This window comes from Oratosquilla oratoria, chromosome 40 (assembly GCF_046742065.1).
Source record: "Oratosquilla oratoria isolate Oo_2021 chromosome 40, ASM4674206v1, whole genome shotgun sequence".
NCBI lineage: Eukaryota > Metazoa > Arthropoda > Malacostraca > Stomatopoda > Squillidae > Oratosquilla > Oratosquilla oratoria.
In genome coordinates, this window is record NC_134816.1 from 16,456,819 (window position 1) to 16,479,840 (window position 23,022).

Genomic DNA, 23,022 nt, shown 5'->3' on the forward strand with positions numbered 1-23,022 from the left:
GAGATGAACCAATAGACAGAGTGTTTGGGAAGTGTGAAGTTCCAGGAAAAATCATAGTGGAGAGATAATGGTGGAGATGTGTCCAGAGAGTTGATGATAGCAAATTCAGTGTTTGGGAAGAAAGTCAAGCATAAGTAACATGGAAGAGGGTGGTGGATGGGTGGTAGATAGGGCTTTACAGGAAAATGTAGTACTAACCAGAAGAGTAGGAAGAGTTATGGATGTACATGTTCTAAGGGGGGTTGAGGGAATGTCAGACAAATTTTTTGGGGGTAGCCAAATAGGAAACGGCATAGAAACCACTCCCACCCATTCCATTTCCTATATATCCCACTCCCCTCCACCCTCCCTCTTATCTTGGCACCTCCGGGATGACAGGTCATCCCTGCATCCTGTCCACTGCCCTGGGTCAGAAGCAGTGTCGCAAGACACAGCACATCCACAGCAAGGCCACTTCATTAAATCAGTGACCCCCCCCCCTCCGTCTCCCCATGCAGAAAAGGAGATGACGGGGAGAAAATCCCTTCGGGCTGTGTCAAATTTCTTCTCATATATACTTCCTCACGCCCCCATCCCCCACCCACTCTCCTTCATGCATCACAGCATCATCTATACACAACCCTTCTCCATTCACCTATATCTTCTGTCCTCTCCCATCCTTCCTCAACAGACATTCCTCTCTTTTGTAATGCCCCTTTCACCCCATCCATCCATCTCATCCTAGGACACCCCCTCATATTCACTCCTTCCACCTTTGCCTTCCACACTTCTCTTACTAATCTTTCTTCACTCATTCTTTCCCTGTGTCCAAATCATCCTAATACTCTTTCATCAAACCTATCTCTCAGCTCCCTTTCCACCCTTGTTCTCCTCCTCACCTCCTCATTTCTCACTCTATCCAGCCTAGTAGCCCCTATCATACTTCTCAGACATTTCATCTCAAACACATTCAAACTCCTCCTCTCTTCCTCTCTCATGTTCCATGTTTCTGCCCCGTACATTGCTGTTGGCACAATCACTCCTTCATATAACCTCCTCTTAGCATCCATTCCCAGATGTCTATTTCTCATTACATTTTTCAATCCATCAAGGCATTTACTCGCTTCTCTCAATCTACATTCTACCTCCATCCCTACTCCTCCCTTTCCTGCCACATTTGCATCCAAGTATCTGAAACTATCCACTTCCTCCAGTATTTCAACCTTAATACTCACTTCCAGCCTGCTGTCACTCTCTCCCCTTGTACATCTCATCACCTTACTTTTGCCCACATATATCTTTAGCTTCCTTCTTTCACACACCTTCTCAAACTCTGTCACTAACTTCCTCAATCCCTCCTCTGATCCTGCTACAAGTGCAGTCATAAGCAAACAACAACTGGCTCACCTCCCACTTTTCTCCATTTTCTTTAACCATCTCCAACCCCTGACCCACTACTCTTGCATTCACCTCTCGCACCACACCCCATCCATGTAAAGATTGAACAGCCGGGGCGACATAACACATCCCAGACAAAGTCCCACCTTTACCTCAAACCATTCACTCTCCATTTCTAATCCTAACACAAGCTCTACTACTCTCGTAAAAACTCTTGACTGCTCTTAACAGCTTTCCTCCTATCCCATATATCTGCAGTACCTCCCACAGTGCCTTCATGTCTACCCTGTCATAAGCATTTTCAAGATCCATAAAAGCCCAAAAAACATCCTTACCTTTTCCTATAGCTTTCTCACATATCTGTCTTACCAACAAAAATCTGATCTACACAACCCCTACCTGTCCTAAACCCACACTGTTCCTCACCAATTACTCCCTCTGTTCCTCTCCTAATCCTCTCAATCAAGACCCTCCCATAAGCCTTCCCAACTGCACTCACTACTACACTCACACATGTCCCCCTTTCCCTTGGAAAGTGGAACTATAAAGGCACTCCTCCAGTCCTCCGGCACTCTACCCTCTCTTAAACATACATACACCAAAGGCTTTTTCCCCCTACACAGGGGGGTAGCCAAAAAGAAAAAGGCACAGAAACCACTCCCACCCATTCCATTTCCTATATATTCCACTCCCCTCCACCCTCCTCCCTCCCTCTTTTTTTGGCACCTCCTGGATGACAGGTCATCCCTGCATCCTGTCCACTGCCCTGGGTCAGAAGCAGTGTTGCAAGACACAGCACATCCACAGCAAGGCTGCTTCATAAATTCGGCGACCCAACCTCTCCATTCCCTCAAGCAGAAAAGGAGAAGAGGGGGAGAAATCATTTCGGGCTGCGTCAAATTTTTCTCATACATACTTCCTCCCCCCCATCCCCCACCCACTCCCCTTCATGCATCACAGCATCATCTATACACAACCCCTCTCCATTCACCCCTATCTTCCATCCTTCCTCCACAGACATTCCTCTCTTTTGTAATGCACCTTTCACCCTATCCTTCCATCTCATCCTAGGATGCCCCCTCATATTCACTCCTTCCACCTCTGCCTTCCACACTTCTTTTACTAATCTTTCTTCACTCATTCTTTCCCTGTGTCCAAACCATCCAAATATTCGTTCATCAACCCTATCTCCCAGTTCCCTTTCCATCCCTGTTCTCCTCACCTCCTCATTTCTCACTCTATCCAGCCTAGTAGCCCCTATCATACTTCTCAGATATTTCATCTCAAACACATTCAAACTCCTTATCTCTTCCTCTCTCATGTTCCATGTTTCTGCCCCGTACAATGCTGTTGGCACAATCACTCCTTCATATAACCTCCTCTTAGCATCCATTCCCAGATGTCTATTTCTCATTACACTTTTCAATCCATCAAGGCATTTACTCGCTTCTCTCAATCTACATTCTACCTCCACCCCCACTCCTCCCTTTCCTGCCACATTTGCACCCATACATACATATACCACGGCTTTTTCCCCTTTACAAGGGAGGTAGCCAAAAAGGAAAAGGCATAAAATCATTCCCACCCATTCCATCCCTGAATACACTATACATCCCACCACCATCCCTCTTATCTTAGCACCTCCTGGATGACGGGTCATCCCTGCACCTTGTCCACTGCCCTGGGTCAGAAGCAGTATCGCATTTGCACCCAAGTATCTAAAACTATCCACTTCCTCCAGTTTCTCACCCTTAATGCTCACTTCCAGCCTGCTGTCACTCTCTCCCCTTGTACATCTTATCACCTTACATTTACCCACATTTATCTTCAGCTTCCTTCTGTCACACACCTTCTCAAACTGTCACTAACTTCTTCAATCCCTCCTCTGATCATGCTACAAGCACAATGCTGTCAGCAAACAACTGGCTCACCCCCCACTTTTTTCCATTTTCTTTAATCATCTCCAACCCCTGACACACTACCCTTGCATTCACCTCTCGCACCACCCCATCCATGTAAAGATTGAACAGCCAGTGCGACATAACATATCCCTGACGAAGTCCCACCTTTACCTCAAACCATTCACTCTCCATTTCTAATCCTAACACAAGCTCTACTACTCTCGTAAAAACTCTTGACTGCTCTTAACAGCTTTCCTCCTATCCCATATATCTGCAGTACCTCCCACCGTGCCTTCCTGTCTACCCTGTCATAAGCCTTTTCATACATACATACATATACCAAGGCTTTTTTCCCCCTTACCAGGGGGGTAGCCAAAAAGGACAAGGCACAAAAACATTCCCACCCATTTCATCCCCAAAAACACTCCACACCCCTCCACCCTCCCTACCATCTTAGCACCTCCTAGATGACGGGTCATCCCTGAACCCTGTCCACTGCCCTGGGTCACAAGCAGTGACGCAGGACAAAGCACATCCACAGTAAGGCCGCTTCATTAAATCGGCGACCCCCCCCTCTCCATCCCCCCATATAAAGGAGAGGACGGGGAGAAATCCCTTCGGGCTGCGTCAAAATTTTTGCTCACACACACTACCTCACCCCCATTCCCCTGTCCAATCCACCTCATGCATCACAACATTTTCCATATACAACCATTCTCCATTCATCCCTGTCTTCTATCCTCTCCCGTCCTTCCTCAACCGACATTCCCCTCTTCCCCAAAGCCCCCTTCACCCCATCCATCCATCTCATCTTAGGACGTCCCCTCATGTTCACTCCCTCCACATCTGCCTTCCATACCTCCTTTACTAGTCTTTCTTCACTCATTCATTCCATGTGTCCAAACCATCCTAATACTCTTTCATCCACCCTATCTCCCAGCTCCCTTTCCACCCCTGTTCTCCTCCTCACTTCCTCATTTCTCACTCTATCTAGCCTAGTAACCCCCATCATACTTCTCAGACACTTCATCTCAAACACATTCAAGTTCCTTCTCTCTTCCTCTCTCATGTTCCATGTTTCTGCTCTATACAGTGCTGTTGGCACAATCACTCCTTCATACAGTCTCCTCTTAGCATCCATTCCCAGATTCCTATTCCTCATTACACTTTTTAAACCACCAAGGCATTTACTCGCTTCTCTCAATCTACATTCTACCTCCACCTTCACTCCACCCTTTCCTGCCACATTTGCACCCAAATATCTAAAACTATCCACTTCCTCCAGTTGCTCTCCCTTAATGCTCATTTCCAGATTACTGCCACTTTCACCCCTTGTACATCTCATCACCTTACTTTTACCCACATTTATCTTCAGCTTTCTTCTATCACACACTCTCCCAAACTCTGTCACCAGCTTCCTCAATCCCTCCTCCGATCCTGCCACAAGCGCAGTGTCGTCCGCAAACAACAGCTGGCTCACCTCCCACTTTTCTCCATTTTCCTTAACCATCTCCAATCCCTGACCCACTACCCTTGCATTCACCTCTCGCACCACCCCATCCATGTATAAGTTGAACAGCCAGGGTGACATAACGCATCCCTGACGAAGTCCCACCTTTACCTCAAACCACTCACTCTCTCTATTTCTAATCCTGACACAAGCTCTACTACTCTCATAAAAACTCTTGACAGCTCCCAGAAGCTTTCCTCCTATCCCGTATATCCGCATAACCTCCCACAGTGCCTTTCTCTCTACCCTGTCGTAAGCCTTTTCCAGATCCATAAAAGCCAAAAAACATCCTTACCTTTTCCTATAGCTTTCTAACATATCTGTCTTACCACAAAAATCTGATCTACACAACCCCTACCTGTCCTAAACCCACACTGTTCCTCACCAAATACTCCCTCTGTTCTTCTCCTACTCCTCTAAATCAAGACCCTCCCATAAGCCTTCCCAACTACACTCTTAAACAAACATTAAATAATCTCACCAGCCAATCCATCATCACTGTACCTCCTTTTTTCATACATTCTGCATGACATCCATCCAGACCAGGTGCCTTACCTGCTCTTATCATCTTGACAGCTGCTTTCACTTCATCCTTCCCTATTTCTCCTCCGTTTTCCTCACTCATCACTCTCATTTTCTTAGCGCTTCCCACTGCAACTACCTTTCCCTCCCTATCCTCTTTCACATTTAGCAACTTCCTAAAATACTCTGCCCAACTTCCTCTCACTGCCTTCTCTTCCATTATCATCTCTCCATCTGCACCTTTTACCTTTTCTTCTCTACTTGATTTACCTCCTTTCTCTTTTAATTTCCTTCCAAATCATCTTTTTATTGCTTTCAAAATTTCCTGTCATACTCTTACCCCATTTCACATCTGCTCTCCTCTTTGCTTCCTTTATCTTATGCTTAACTTCCCTTCTTTTTACTCTGTTCCTCTGATACGATTCCCTCATCCTAATTTGTAGCCAATCTATGAATGCCTGCTTCTCTTCTACACCTTTCTTTGCTTCCTCATCCCACCACTTACAACCCTTCCTTCTATTTCCTCCCACCCTCCTTGTTCCACACACCATCTTTGCACACCTTATGATGGGAGAACAAAGTCATGGAACTAAGGAAAGAAACTGTCAAATTAATGGTATGTTTAGCCCGAGCTAACATCGAGATTTCCGACCGAAGAAAAAACAACTCAGAACTAGGAACCGAACTCAAGGTAATGAAAAATTATATAATAGAGGTTAAGTGTGAAAATGAAAAGTGGAAAATTAATGACATTACCAATTGTGAAAACTTAAAAAAAGAGGTAAATAACAAAATACAATGACCCAAAGTATTGAAGAAAACTTAGGTGAGGAAAGTATGCAAAACATTAAGAAATGAAAGGAATACAGAGAAAATGAAGAAATTGCCTTCAATGAAATAGTCCAACATTAGATGCAGGAAAATGCAAAATATACAATTATTCAAGTAATTAGGGAAAAGGCAAATTGGGTTAGAGATGCAGTGGATAGAAAAAAATGTATTGTAGTATATGGACTAAGGGAAAACATGGTCTGCCGAAGTACATGAGAGAAAAATAAAATAAAACAGTAATAGCAATCTTAAAAGAAATAAAAGTGATCAGGAAGTAGAGAAAGATATAGATGAGGTGTATAGGATGGGACATTATTCTACGGAAAGAAATCAACCCCTAAAGATAAAACTAAGATTGCAAATGATAGTAGATGACATATTAGAAAAAGCAAGTAAGTTGGCAAGAAGTAAACATTACAATAAGATATGGATAAAAGGACAAATGAGTGCTGAGGAATTATAAAAAGAGAAGACACTAAAAGATGAAGCTAAGGAAAAAAACATGAAGAGAACAGAGAGTGAGAGCAAGGAATTCTATTGGAGGGTAATCAACATGAGACTGAGAAAATAGTACATCAGAATGGGCAAAGCAAAAACAGAAAAAAAGATGGAGAAAGAAAAAAATTAAAAGTGGCCTTAACTAACACTGACGGATGAATTTCAGGACTGAATGAACTAAATGATTACCTGTCAGATGAAAATCCAGATATGGGAATTGTGGAGATGAAATTAAGGGGTTCAGTACCACCTAATAATGTTCGACAAGGGTTATACAATTATTGGATTAAAAACAGAAACAAGAAACAGGGAGGAGGAATCATGTTCTTGGCCAAGAAAAAATTGAATGTGACAAAAATTATGGAGGGTAAATGCAATATAGGACTGATTATGATAAAAGTCAATGACAAGGACATGAAAAGTAGAAAGTTTGTGGTCATTTTTATATACCCCCAAAAATGAGCTCTTGGAAAGAGAATGAGTGTGTGAAAATACTAGAAGATACAAGGCATTCATTAAACGAGATACTAATGGCCAGAGGTAACCTGGTAATTATGGGGATCTTTAACTGCAAAGAAATTTGTTGGGAGGAAATGACAGTGAAAGGCGGAGAGGATCTGTGGGGTAATGTATTACTGGACATAACCATGGAATATAAAATGACACAATGGGTCAATGAAAACACCACATACAGAACCAATGAGGAACCATCAAGACTAGATTTAATATTTACAACAGAACCTGAAATTGTGGATAAAATTGAATACAAGACACCACTTGGAAAGAGTGAGAATATACTAGTAGAGACTGAACTAAAAGAAATATATATGGAGAGAAATGAAAAGTACAGAAAAGGAAGATTAATGTACTACAAAATAGATTTTGGAAGACTAAAGAAATTCTTTCAAAATGCAAATTGGGAAAAACTCTACATGGAAGGGACAAAAGTGATAGAGAAATGGAAGATCTTGATGGATAACTATAATGAAGTAGTGATTAGGTATGTACCAAGAGAGAAACAAGAGTGTACATTAAATGCTGATTCAACAGAAGATGCAGTGACGCAAAAGATAGAAAAGACAAAGCTTGGAAAAGATGGAGAAAAGATGAAAAAAAAAAACTGGAAAATGGCAAATATAAAATATATACATACATATACCAAGGCTTTTTCCCCCTTACCAGGGAGGTACCCAAAAAGGACAAGGCATAAAATCATTTCCAACCATTCCATCCCCAAAAACACTCCACACCCCTCCACCCTCCCTCCCATCTTAGCACCTCCTAGATGATGGGTCATCCTGCACCCTGTCCACTGAAGCAGTGTCGCAGGACACAGCACATCCACAGTAAGGCCGCTTCATTAAAACTGCGACCCCGCCTCTCCGTCTCCCCATATAAAAGAGAGGACGGGGAGAAATCCCTTCGGGCTGCGTCAAAATTTTTGCTCACACTCACTACCTCACCCCCCATTCACCCATCCACTCCACCTCATGCATCACAACATTTTCCATATACAACCATTCTCCATTCACCCGTCTTCTATCCTCTCCCGTCCTTCCTCAACCGACATTCCCCTCTTCCCCAAAGCCCCCTTCACCCCATCCATCCATCTCATCTTAGGACGTCCCCTCATGTTCACTCCCTCCACATCTGCCTTCCATACCTCCTTTACTAGTCTTTCTTCACTCATTCTTTCCATGTGTCCAAACCATCCTAATACTCTTTCATCAACCCTATCTCCCAGCTCCCTTTCCACCCCTGTTCTCCTCCTCACCTCCTCATTTCTCACTCTATCAAGCCTAGTAACCTCCATCATACTTCTCAGACACTTCATCTCAAACACATTCAAGTTCCTTCTCTCTTCCTCTCTTATGTTCCATGTTTCTTCCCCATACAGTACTGATGGCACAATCACTCCTTCATACAGTCTCCTCTTAGCATCCATTCCCAGTATGTAAAAGTGCAGAGAGGAAAAAAGGAACTATGAAAAAGACATTATGAAAAAATGCATAGAGCAGCCCAAACTATTCTATATGTGAATGGTAAACTTAAAAATAAACAGGAAATGGTGAAACTCCACCAAGGAAATACAGAATACACAGAACATCTAGAAATGGCCAAAGTCACGAATAATCACTTCAAGTCAGTTTTTACTAGAGAGAAGGTACAGTATTGGGACGAAGGAAGTTCCGTGCAATCTCCCCCCATGAGCAAAATAATATATATAAACAACATGGATGAAGGAGTGGAGTGTTATATGAATTTCTTCGCAGATGACGCAAAAATACTTAAGTAAGAACAGAGGAGGATTGTGAATCATTAAATGCTGGTTCAACAGAAGATGCAGTGAGGCAAAAGATAGAAAAGACAAAGCTTGGAAAAGATGGAGAAAAGATGAAAAAAAAAACCTGGAAAATGGCAATCCCTCAATCCCTCCTCTGATCCTGCTACAAGTGCAGTGTCGTCCACAAACAACAGCTGGGTCAGAAATTAATAAGGGACCAAATAATAAACCTTGATGTCAGAAAATCACACAGTCCAGATGGAATTGCATATTGGATACTAAAAGAATGTATAGATGAACTAACGGATATAATATATAAGATAATTGATTACTCACTCAAAGAAGGAAAGGTACCACAGGATTGGAAAAATGCAAATATAGTACCAATATATAAAGGGGGAGATAAGGAAGACCCAACAAACTATAGACCGGTCTCCCTTACAAGCATAATAGCTCAAATATGAGAAAATTATCAAAAGCAGATGGATTAAACATCTGGAAGAAAATAATATACTGAATCCAAAACAATTTGGCTTTAGACAATGAAGATCATGTGCCACCAACTTGATCTGTGTTTACTTGAGGCTAATAGAAATAACCCAAGGGAGGGAGGGATGGGCTGATTGTGTTTCCTAGATTTACAAAAGGCATTTGATAAAGTACCACATAAAAAGCTACTAAGGAAAGTTATTGAAATGGATGGAAGATTTCTTGAAGAGAAAAATGAGGGTGGTAGAGATAAAAACTTAACCAGGGAAGAAATGATAACCATAGTACAAGATTCTGTACTAGCTCTGATAATGTTTGCCATATATATAAATGACATAGATGGTGTGGAATGTTATATGAACTTCTTTGCAGATGACACAAAACTATTAAAGAAAGTAAGTGCAGAAAAAGACTGTGAATGACTACAGAGAGACCTGGACAAAGTCTGGGAATGGAGCCAAAAGTGGGAAGTGAACTTCAACATTAAGAAATGTAGTATAATGGAGTTTGGAAAAAGGAAAAATAAAATATCAGAACAATATAAAATTGGTAATAAAGAAGTAAAAAAAGTTAGCTCAGAAAAGGACTTAGGAGTAATTAACAAATACATATCACCAGGACTTAGGAGTAATTAACAAATACATATTACCAGACAAGCATATTAACAAAATAGTCGGAGAAACCTACAGATCAATAAAGATGGCCTTCAACTACTTGGATAAGGTAATGGTAAAGAAAATATTAGTCACATTGATAAGACCAAGATTGGAGTACACTGCAACACTATGGACACCCAATACAAAAAAGAATGTGAAGAAATTAGAAAGAATCCAAAGAGCAACAACAAAGATGGAAACAACACTTTCAAAATTTACATATGAACAGAGATTCTCCAAACTGGAACTACCAACTCTGGAACAATGAAGAGAGAGAGATCTACTGGCCATTTACAGAATCATGAAAGGCATGTGTTATGGTAGTACTGCATTGTAGTCATTGATCTGGCAACACTGTGTACTGTAATCATTGATCTGGCAACACTGTGTGGGAAACATTTAAATTGCACCCATGTTGTTTTCTAGCTGTCAGTACTCAACCAGTGTTCTTGTAAAGGTGTGTATTAACAATTCTGTATGTTTGTAGCATCAGTATTATATTGTTATGAGTTATATGTATATGGATTGTTGCACACCCTACAAGGCATATCTACGACTAATCTCCTAGATTTCTTCTACCACCTCTACACATACTAGCCAGCATGCAGAAATGCATGCCGGTGCACCAAGGAGTGAGATGGCACTCCAACCTCGTTCCCATAGAAAAGGTTGTCCCGCGGTCACTTTTTGCGGTCAAGACCATAGGCCTACGTCGAATCTCCAACGGGCACTTCTGCGCTCAAGTGCCAATACGTGACAGCCATGGAAGATTGCCACAAAGGATATATATATAGTAAATCTTATGTATGTTTCCCTCTGGAAAACTCTGACACATTATAGAATTATTTCACCACCTGTACTTTCACCTTTTCCTCACATGTAGCTAGATTGCAACATTGTAAATATCCATTCTCGCTGGAAAAACAGCACCTATGCTTCTAAATGTTCTCGTCAGCAACCTAGCCGGAACCCTGTATATAAGCACCTGTTTTTCACAAAATAAAGAGAAGAAGACCAGAGGCTGAGAGTTGAGGGCTCCATGTGTTTAATTCTGACCTCCAACGCCGCTCAAACCTCACCACGCTACCAAACCACGTGTTACCAATTTTTCAAACCCTCATCTATGTTGGACATATTATCAAGACCAACAGGATTATATATGCATATGTACAGTATTATGCTGTTATGATTTATATGTATTTGTGCATAAAATACCAGGGCTGTGGAGTCAGAGTCGGAGTCGGAAGCAATTACAGTGTCACTGGAGTCGGAGTCAGAGTCGGTAAAAACATACCGACTCCGACTCCAGTTAAATTTACACTTTACAAGGCCTTAATTTTGTCTGTAGAGTTATGTAGTGCACACTCCTTATAAGTAGATTATATAAAAAAAAAAACATCATTCTATAAAATGTAATAAATCTCATTGTCTTATCTTCGTGGTCATTCCACTAGACCCCCAAAATGTCCTTGTGCAACACTGGCTTTCAAATTTATACATACACCGACAATCATCCAAAGTATTACTTGAATAAATTAAATAAACACCTCCATTTTACACCTTCTGTTGACACACAGTCACGTGAGCTGTAATATTCCTGTCAAGTTCCATATGCATAGTTTCCATCACTCCATCAGTTTGGTGGTTTCTCCCACTGCTGTGTTGCCAAACGCAATAATACTATCTCTTTTCTCCTTTCCCCTTCTTTTTTTTTCCCTCTATACTTTTTAACATTGAATTATTGAAGGATATTTAAAGTTGAACAATTTTTTACGTTTCAAACATGTTCAGCTGAATCTTGTATTGTACTTGTATCGATAAGATCAGTTCCAGAACCAGAGTAATGTCCATCGCAATAATCGCATAGCAGTACCAATATGTAGTTAAACCAAGAGGTACTTGTGTTAGTAATTTCAGTACATTAAGACAAAAGAAAGTATGAAAACATATGAAGGATAATGATACCTAAAAATTATGTATGATACATATATCTTTCAGTATCATACATGTTCAGCTGTAACACTTGACCTTGTACCGTACTCGTATCAATAAGGTTTGTTCCAAAAACAGTAAATGCGTGAAGCACAGCATTGTGTAGTTGTTGTGCTTGAAAACTATGTGGAAGGTTAATGTATATGTTCAGTATATGAGGTGATATAGGGAAAGGTATCACAATCCATGTGATATTCAGTGTACATTTACCAAAATATGGACTTTGCCCAATACTTAAAAACATTCCATGTTTATCATATTCTGGTGTAATTAAAATACAATTACACAAGTGCAGTGTAGACACAAAACTCAAAAGCACCATGACAAATTTTTGCTAAGCAAAAATCATAACTTTATACTTTACTGTGTTGGTTATTGTACGACAATGAAAAACAGTATAACAAGGAAAATAAATCTGACATCGACCTAGGTACTAAATAAATCTGACATCGACCTAGGTACTCAATATAAAACTTTCAACGCTGTTTTAAGCCACATAGGCTAAACCTGTCTTGTGAACTGTGTTTATATCAGTTGAGAGTGTAATCTGCTGAAATCTACATATTAAATGTTGACTTACGAAATGAAAAAGAAGTACAGATTGACCTCTCATTAACGGACACCGCATTACTGGATATCGGATGCAACGGACAAAATCCGCTGGTCCGGTCCGACAGTCTTAATTTCACGGGTAGGGTGAATGCATCCGTTAGTTCGGCGTTTGTCCGCTGAGTGGCTGATGGTGTGATGGCGCGCACTTTGTTTTGTTTACTAGTTAACAAGATTTTGATTGGTGTGGACCTTTGGACATTTATTAGCTGTGTTTGCAGTGTTTTCGCTGTTTTTGGTGCTGTTGTTTAGTGCTGTGCAATCACTATGGAGGAGATCGCTGAAGCTGTTCTCACTGGCAAGGAGCAGGAGGGAGTGAGTGGCAGTGAGGAGGAAGAGGAGGTAGTGGCAGTTAAACCCAAGATGTTAGAGGTGCGCCAGGCTATTGACACACTCATAACTTACATTGATCTCTCTGCTAACGGTGACGTTTAGGCTTATTATGAACATTTGTGCACTTTAAGAGAATTATTGATTCGTGAACAGTGTCAGAAAGGGAAACATTAATATGTATGTACGTATATTATGATTTTATAGAATTTAAAGAGGTGATCTCCCCCCCAATACACACACACAAACCACTCCAAATCAACAGATTATTCACATCAACAGACACCGTTACCCCCTTTTTAGTCCGTTAATGAGAGGTCAATCTATAATGTGATATATAAAAAAAAGTCCTGCTTCCAGTCTGGCCGGTATTACAGATGAGAGGCCTAGAGAAACAGCCATGGTCTAAAATAGGTAGAAATAAATCTATTTCTTTGGGGGAAAATGCACTTATAGGGCATAATAAATAATTGTAGCATTATTCAGTAATAAATAAAAATCATACTTAATTTGCGATAAGTTGAAAATAAAATTAAATGTATATTTTTACAGTAATAAAACTTCTTTCCCTTCTAATCGGAACAAAGAAGAGAAAGAGATCTACTATTTATAAAATCATGAAAGGAATGGAAATCCTGAATAGAGATGATTTATTAAAATGGGACAACAGAAAAACAAGAGGACATGAAAAGAAACTCAAATAGGATAACTATAGAAGACATCTGAAGAAAAATAGCTTCCCACATAGAGTGGCAGATACCTGGAATAAATTAGATAAGGAAACAGTGTGCAAACACTATTCAAGATTTTAAGAAAATACTTGATGCTGAAAGATACAAAGACAGGTCACCACGAGCATAACTCTCTTCCCATATAATGCAACTAGGTAAATTCTCCATTGACATGTATCCACTGTCTTCTCTCTTCCTTATTCAACAGACATTTCCCTTTTGCTCAAAGCCACTTTCACCCCATCCCTCAATTTAATTGCTGGTTGTCCCCCAAGTTCAGTCCATCAACCTCTGCTTTTCATCCTCTTTTCACTAATCTTCCTTCACTTATTCTTTCCAGGTGCCAAAAACATCCCAATAACTTTTCATCAGCCATATCTGCTAGCTCCCTTTCTACCCCTGCTTTCCTTTTCACATTCTCATTTCTCACTTTATCCATCCTGGATATGCCTATAGCAAGAACAACACAACATAAATTCATTCAAGCAACCACCAAATACTAAAACATGTGACATAGTGCTACAAGATGCCCTGGCATTCGACATGAGCAGGGCACCATAGGGTTGCACTGTAGTGTTGTAGCACACCCCAACCACCAGATGCTTTCCAGTACAGGGACTCCTTGTCACAGGCACAAGGCCCTCATTGATACATGTGTAATACAATGTGGCATCGTCTTCCTTCTTCCCAAGGAGAATGATGTTGCCCCCATGTCAGTCTATAGCAGTCTGTCTTACTATGAGCATGTAGCTCTCTGTACGCTTACGTCACAATAAAGATTCAAACATCGTCCCCCGCATTTCAGTTGCACACATATGACATACATTACATGGCACAGTGAGTAGGATGGGAAGGTGTGACATAGTGCTATAGGTGCCCCAGTATTCGACATGAGCAGGGCACTGTAGGGTTGCACAGCAGTGTTGTAGTATGCCCCGACCACCAGACGCTTTCCAGTACAAGGACTCTGTCACGGGCACAAGGCCCTCATTGATACATGTGTAATACGTGGCATTGTCTTCCTTCTGCGTAAGAACAAAATAGAACTAGCACAAAATATGCCAGGCCACAGAATCAAAGTGCCCCAGATTCAATCACCACACAGAAAACACAGTACAACTCATCTTACACTGTCCTACTCTCATCATACCAGACAACAATAAAATGTCTCTTGAGTGATCTGACCTTTCCAGTGGCTGTTGCCAATAATCTGGTAGTCATATGTCTCCTGTAAGGGAGACCTAGGGCAACAGATTGATTAACCTTGTTCATAATTAATAAGGATCTATACTCAGTATCTTTATCAAATTCCACTATACATGAAAAATGTATGTCCCAGGAATGTCAATATTTGACAATGAGTAGCAATATGTATTACATTAAAATCATTTTATATGCATTAAATGTTTTTCTAAACTCTTCAGGGACTCACCTTCAGGATGCGTTGGTCTACAGTTGACATTGTTCCTCCATATGCTCCCAAAAGAATAGGAACATGCTTTTCCTGGCAAACACTGGCTTCACAGTCCACTAATGTCTGCTGTAAATCCACCACTCCACCTTCAACAATAGATAAAGATAATTATGACAAACCTAGGGTACATAAATATATATATATATATATATATATATATATATATCTATATATATATATATATATATATATATATATATATATATGCAAAGTAGACCACTTGGAAAAAGAAACTAACGAAGCAGAGCGCTTTCGTATATTACATCTTCAGTGCAACAAGTACATAGTGATAGGAATACATAGACATTATATACATGATACAAAGGGGACTAGGACAGTTTTGAATAAGCATACCGACCAATTACCCCCTAGAGAGCGGAAGGTCATTGTCAATTATCTTACGATGGTCGGGCGACATTAGGTCACAGTCGCCAAGGGGAGCTGAAGGTCATTGTCAATTATCTTACGATGGTCGGACGACATCAGGTCACAGTCGCCAAAGAGAGCGAAAGGTCATTGTCAATTATCTTACGATGGTCACAGTCGCCAAGGGTCACTGTTTCTACTACTTATATAGGGCGACATTAAGTCAATTTGTTGGATTACATTTTACATGATATTATCTTACTAATTTCTTGACAAATGAAATTATCAAGTTTGTACAAGCCTTTATGTAGGTTGGTATTTTGATTACTAGTGGTATGAATCAAACTGCACTCTATTAAATTTCTTGCTATTATGTTGTTGGTATAATAGATTGCCTGGGCATTACCCCAATCAACTGGATGATTATTTAATTCAATATGCTTGAATATACCACTAGAATTATTGCCATCCCTGACATTTTTCTTGTGTTGTTCAATTCTAATGTTTAAGGGTTTGGCAGTTTGACCTATGTAAAATTGATTACACATTTTTTTGCAAGGAATTTTATAAATGCATCCTTTTTTGATTTCAATACTATTGTTGATAAGTTTATGTTTTACTGTACTATCATGTTTAAAAACTACCTTTACGTTAAACCTTTTTAATAATTCTGTGATACTTAACAAATTTTCTTGAAATGGTAAAATTAAAACATTATGATAATTGAAAGGTGATTTAGGCTGAGGAGTTAAAAATGATTTCCTTGCAAAATTGTAAGCAATATCAAGGAATTGCTTAGGGTATTTTAATTCTAGCCCAATGTTAAAAACATTTCTGATTTCTTCATCAATAAATTCAGGACTACAAATACGAAAAGCTCTTAAATACATTGAGGCAAATACTGTACGTTTAATATTATTTGGATGAGAAGAATAATAATGAATATATGAACTTACATTGGTTGGTTTACGATATACTTTAAATCTAAGGCTATTGTCATGACGTAGGATAGTGCAATCTAAGAAAGGTAAGGTACAATTTTTCTCAATTTCTAAAGTGAACACACGTACCCGTGTTCTTATTAGCATCATGGATACCACACGCTTCTTCATTAGAAGTGAAAGAAGCTTTTAGAATCAAAAGGGTCAAATGGCATATTTTTCAACAAACTATACCATTGTAGTTAATCTTTCTGACAAAATTCTTAATACTAATGAGAAAACAGCTTTAGGATATGGACTTAGTTTTGCCTAATTTAAAGAACCATGATTTATCATCTCATTAAGACTCATAAATGTAACAACCCCGCTAGACCTATTGTTTCGTCAATTGGTTCCGCTTCTTACAAGCTTTCCAAATGGCTAGTTACTATCCTTAGCCCTTTAGTAGGTACAATCTCTTCAGCTCATGTTACAAACACTTCTGATTTAATAGACAAACTTTGAACTAATTAAATATTGTAAGTTTCAATTTAATGGTAATTTCTATTCCCAAAAATTCAGCATGAGTATGGGAAACCTAATTTTTTAACTAAGTTGAATACCCTTGTTGATTCTATTAAATTTACTTTAGAAATTGAGAAAAATTGTACCTTACCTTTCTTAGATTGCACTATCCTACGTCATGACAATAGCCTTAGATTTAAAGTATATCGTAAACCAACCAATGTAAGTTCATATATTCATTATTATTCTTCTCATCCAAATAATATTAAACGTACAGTATTTGCCTCAATGTATTTAAGAGCTTTTCGTATTTGTAGTCCTGAATTTATTGATGAAGAAATCAGAAATGTTTTTAACATTGGGCTAGAATTAAAATACCCTAAGCAATTCCTTGATATTGCTTACAATTTTGCAAGGAAATCATTTTTAACTCCTCAGCCTAAATCACCTTTCAATTATCATAATGTTTTAATTTTACCATTTCAAGAAAATTTGTTAAGTATCACAGAATTATTAAAAAGGTTTAACGTAAAGGTAGTTTTTAAACATGATAGTACAGTAAAACATAAACTTATCAACAATAGTATTGAAATCAAAAAAGGATGCATTTATAAAATTCCTTGCAAAAAAAATGTGTAATCAATTTTACATAGGTCAAACTGCCAAACCCTTAAACATTAGAATTGAACAACACAAGAAAAATGTCAGGGATGGCAATAATTCTAGTGGTATATTCAAGCATATTGAATTAAATAATCATCCAGTTGATTGGGGTAATGCCCAGGCAATCTATTATACCAACAACATAATAGCAAGAAATTTAATAGAGTGCAGTTTGATTCATACCACTAGTAATCAAAATACCAACCTACATAAAGGCTTGTACAAACTTGATAATTTCATTTGTCAAGAAATTAGTAAGATAATATCAGGTAAAATGTAATCCAACAAATTGACTTAATGTCGCCCTATATAAGTAGTAGAAACAGTGACCCTTGGCGACTGTGACCATCGTAAGATAATTGACAATGACCTTTCGCTCTCTTTGGCGACTGTGACCTGATGTCGTCCGACCATCGTAAGATAATTGACAATGACCTTCAGCTCCCCTTGGCGACTGTGACCTAATGTCGCCCGACCATCGTAAGATAATTGACAATGACCTTCCGCTCTCTAGGGGGTAATTGGTCGGTATGCTTATTCAAAACTGTCCTAGTCCCCTTTGTATCATGTATATAATGTCTATGTATTCCTATCACTATGTACTTGTTGCACTGAAGATGTAATATACGAAAGCGCTCTGCTTCGTTAGTTTCTTTTTCCAAGTGGTCTACTTTGCATAAGTGAACACACGTACCCGTGTTCTTATTAGCATATATATATATATATATATAAGAGAATGTCAAAACGCAGGGGCGACTACAATAAATATAATCAAGACGTCGATATGGCAGCCTTGCATATCCACTTGCTCCTCATGACGCCTACGTATGCGGCACCGTATGGAAGGGGTTAAATACACAGCAGAATCAATTGATACTTCCCTCAAAAAAACAGACTAGAAGACCATAGTGACATTTGATCATAACAGTTATGGACAAAAAATAAATCACAGCCCACTTGGTGAGGTCATTCTAACTTGTGAACATATAGACTAAGAGGATTAAAATATTTACTATTACCACTCAGCTGAAGAAGAGGTAAGAGACCTCGAAATCTGCAGATACTGGTTCACAGATGAATATTGGAAACTTCTGTTCCAAATTGAACATTGAGGAAAAAAGATATTTCGCAATTTTGAGTGATCAGCTAGATTGTCAGAACATCAGCGGCTCTCCAATTTAACATATATCAAACACAAGCACAACCAACTGAATAATAAAAAAAAAATGCAGCATACTACTCAAACATCTACAACCTACCATCTGCACCACAATGCACATCCATACAAAAACACATTGAATCTCAGACCACCGAACACCATCACATCCCTTCAGACATTAGTGTCACAGAAAAATCCCTTCCAAGAAAAAAAAAGCCACAATAGTACCAAAATAATACCAACACGAAATACATTTGGCCAGAGAAACAAACTATCCCACATGCTAATATCATACAAATTATATTTAACACCAATATCTTACACTCCGTCTGGGATATTGGCTGCATGCTTTTGTGGCAAAGTAGCATACAGTTGATACTTTAGTGTCTACATGGGGTGTCCCTATGGACCAGAGCCACACATCATTTTGTCTGTGATAGAGGAAGACTCTGTTCATAGAGAAATGGTGACACTTTTACTACGACTGCCCCTCCGTTATGCTGTCCCCCAACCCCTTGTTACTGTCCTGTACCATTTCTCTGAATATTCATTTCCTTTTTTTGCCTACCCTGTGGTGGGGGAAAAGAATGCTGCCACCAAGTCTTCCCACTTCAGTCGTAAGAGGCAACTAAAAACAGGACGGGGTGTGGGACTAGGAGTCCTGCTACCTTTAGCCCCAAAGGGGACACTCCTAAAAAATGTAAAGGCATAAGAGGGTCTAGGAGTTTTCCAACCAGTACCCTAAGGTTTGGGTCATTTAATGTGCATAGATGTGGTACACATGAGAGTAAAAGGGAAGAGATAGGCAGTATATTTGTGAGCAGATGGATGTGTTGGCTGTGAGTGAAACTAAGTTGAAAGGGAGGGGCGAGTGTGAGTTTGGGAGTGTAGTTGGGAGGTTTTCAGGAGTGAAGAGGGGACGAGGGAGAGAAGGGGTGGCTATACTAGTAAGTGAAGAGATAAGTAAACATGTAGTGGAATGGAAGGAGGTTTCTTCAAGGTTAATGTGGATGAAGGTGAAGCTGGGAAGGGAGATGTGGGTTTTTGTAAGTGCGTATGGGGCTGGTAGTGAAGAGAGTGTAGAGGAAAGGGAGGCTTTTTGGATCAATCTAAATGAGTGCATAGAGGGATTAGGGAGAAATATAAATTCAGTTGTATTGGGAGACCTTAATGCTAGGGTAGGAAATGAACCAATAGATGGAGTGACTGGGAAGTATGGAGTTCCAGTAAAGAATCATAGTGGAGGGTTGATGGTGGAGATGCGTCTAGAAAGAGAGTTGATGATAGCAAATACAGTGTTTAGGAAGAAAATCAAGCATAAGTACACATGGAAGAGGGTGGTGGATGGAAGGGTGGCAGATAGAGCATTATTGGACTATATAGTGGTGACCAGGAGTACGGTAGGAAGAGTTAAGGATGTACATGTTCTAAGGGGAGAAAGTGAGGGAATATCAGATCATTTTCTGGTGGAAGGTAAGTTGAGAGTGGAGAATAGGTGGAGAAAGAGGAAAAGGGCAGAAGGTAGGGAGATACTTAGAGTAAACTGTTTAAATGAGAAAGAAAAGAAGAAGGAGTATCAGAGGAAGCCAAGAGAGGAGTGGGAGGGAGTGAAGAATAGAGTAGAACTAGGAGTGGAGGAAGAATGAGGATGGTTCAAGGAGGGAGTCATAAGGTGTGCAAAGATGGTGTGTGGAACAAGGAGGGTGGGAGGAAATATGAGGAAGGGTAGTGAATGGTGGGATGAGGAAACAAAGAAGGGTGTAGAAGAGAAGAAGCAGGCTTTCATAGATTGATTACAAATTAGGACGAGGGAATCATATGAGAGGTACAAAGTAAAGAGAAGTAAAGCATAAGATAAAGGAGGCAAAGAGGAGAGCAGATGTGGAATGGGGTAAGAGTATGACAGGAAATTTTGAAAGTAATAAAAAGATGTTTTGGAAAGAAATTAAGAGAGAGGAGGCAAATCAAGTAGAGAAGAAAAGGTAAAAGATGGAGAAGGTGAGATGATAATGGAAGAGAAGGGAGTGAGAGGAAGGTGGGCAGAGTATTTTAAGGAGTTGCTAAATGTGAAGGATAGGGAAGGAAAGGTAGTTGCAGTGGGAAGCGCTAAGAAAATGACAGTGATGAGTGAGGAAAATGGGGGAGAAATAAGGAAAGATGAAGTGAAAGCAGCTGTTAAGATGATGAGAGCAGGTAAGGCACCTGGGTTGGATGGATGACCTGCAGAATGTCTGAAAAAAGGAGATACAGTTATGGTGGACTGGCTGGTGAGTTTTTTAATGTTTGTTTAAGAGAGGGTAGAGTGCCAGAGTACTAGAGGAGTGCCTGTATAGTTCCACTTTACAAGGGAAAGAGGTACAAGTGTGAATGTAGTAGTTTCAGAGGGATCAGCTTGTTGAGTGTAGTTGAGAGGATCAGGAGAGGAACAGAGGGAGTAATTGGTGAGGAACAGTGTGGTTTTAGGAAAGGTAGGGGTTGTGTAGATCAGATTTTTGTGGTAAGACAGATATGTGAGAAAGCTATTGGAAAAGGTAAGGATGTTTCTTGGGCTTTTATGGATTTGGAAATGGCTTACGACAGGGTAGACAGGAAGGCACTGTGGGAGGTATTGCAGATATATGGAATAGGAGAAAAGCTGTTATGAGCAGTCAAGAGTTTTTATGAGAGTAGTAGAGCTTGGGTTAGGATTAGAAATGGAGAGAGTGAATGGTTTGAGAAAAAGCTGGGACTTCGTCAGGGATGTGTTTTGTCGCCCTGGCTGTTCAATCTATACATAGATGGGGTGGTGCAAGAGGTGAATGAAAGGGTAATGGGTCAGGGATTGGAAATGGTTAAAGAAAATGGAGAAAAGTGGGAGATAAGCCAAAATGTGCTTGTAGCAGGATCAGAGGAGGGATTGAGGAAGTTAGTGACAGAGTTTGGGAAGGTGTGTGAAAGAAGGAAGTTGAAGATAAATGTGGGCAAATGTAAGGTGACGAGTTGTACAAGGGTAGAGAGTGGCAGCAAACTGGAAGTGAGTATTAAGGGAGAGAGACTGGAGGAGGTGGATAGTTTTAGATACTTGGGTGTGAATGTGGCAAGAAAGGGAGGAGTGGGGGTGGAGGTAGAATGTACATTGAGAGAAGTGAGTAAATGCCTTGGGGGATCAAAAAGTGTAATGAGAAATAGACATTTGGGAATGGAGGCTAAGAGGAGATTGTATGAAGGAGTGATTGTGCTGACAGCACTGTATGGGGCAGAAACATGGAACATAAGAGAGGAAGAGAGAAGGAGTTTGAATGTGTTTGAGATGAAATGCCTGAGAAGTATGATAGGGGTTACTAGGCTAGATAGAATGAGAAATGAGGAGGTGAGGAGGAGAACAGGGGTGGAAAAGGAGTTGGGAGATAGGGTTGATGAAAGAGTATTAGGATTGTTTGGACACATGGAAAGAATGAGTGAAGAAAGATGAATAAAAGTGGTGTGGAAGGCAGAGGTGGAAGGAGTGAACATGAGGGGGCATCCTAGGACGAGATGGATGGATGGAGTAACAGGGGCATTGCGAAAGAGAGGAATGTCTGTTGAGGAAGGACAGGAGAGGACAGAAGATAGGGTGAATGGAGAAGGGTTGTGTATGGATGATGCTGTGATGCATAAGGGGGAGTGGGTGGGGGGGATGGGGGGTGAGGAAGTATGTATGAGAAATAAACTGACACAGCCCGAAGGGATTTCTCCCCGTCTTCTCCTTTTCTGCATGAGGGGATGGAGAGGGGAGGTCACCGAATTAACGAAGTGGCCTTGCTGTGGATGTGCTGTGTCTTGCGACACTGCTTCTGACCCAGGGCAGTGGACAAGTTGCAGGGATGACCTGTCACCCAGGAGGTGCCAAGATAAGAGAGAGGGAAGAGGGCAGAGGAGAGTGGAGTATGTAGGGGATGAAATGGATGGGAGTGGTTTTCTATGCCTTTTTCTTCTGGCTACCTCCCGTGTAAGGGGGAAAAAAGCCTTTGGTATATGTATGTATCTTACACTGCCTAACTCTCATCATACCCTTACAACACAGTGTTTCTTTCTTGAGTGATTTATGGGCCAATCCAATGGCTGTTAGTTACCAGGGAATCATGGGTATTCTGCAAGAGAGATCTGGGGCAATAAATTGATTGACTTGTTCGTAGGTGGCTGCAATCCACCCATTTCTCTGGTAGC

At 40.3% G+C, this 23,022-nt stretch overlaps 1 protein-coding gene across 1 annotated transcript in view; it reads right to left on the minus strand.

The window, feature by feature from the left end:
• LOC143020638 (nucleolar pre-ribosomal-associated protein 1) overlaps positions 1–23,022 on the minus strand; it is a 138,582-nt gene that overhangs the window by 41,804 nt on the left and 73,756 nt on the right. Inside the window, exon 9 of the mRNA XM_076177136.1 lies at positions 15,163–15,290. Coding sequence (XP_076033251.1) covers positions 15,163–15,290 — 128 coding nt within the window. The remainder of the gene's footprint in view (positions 1–15,162; positions 15,291–23,022) is intronic.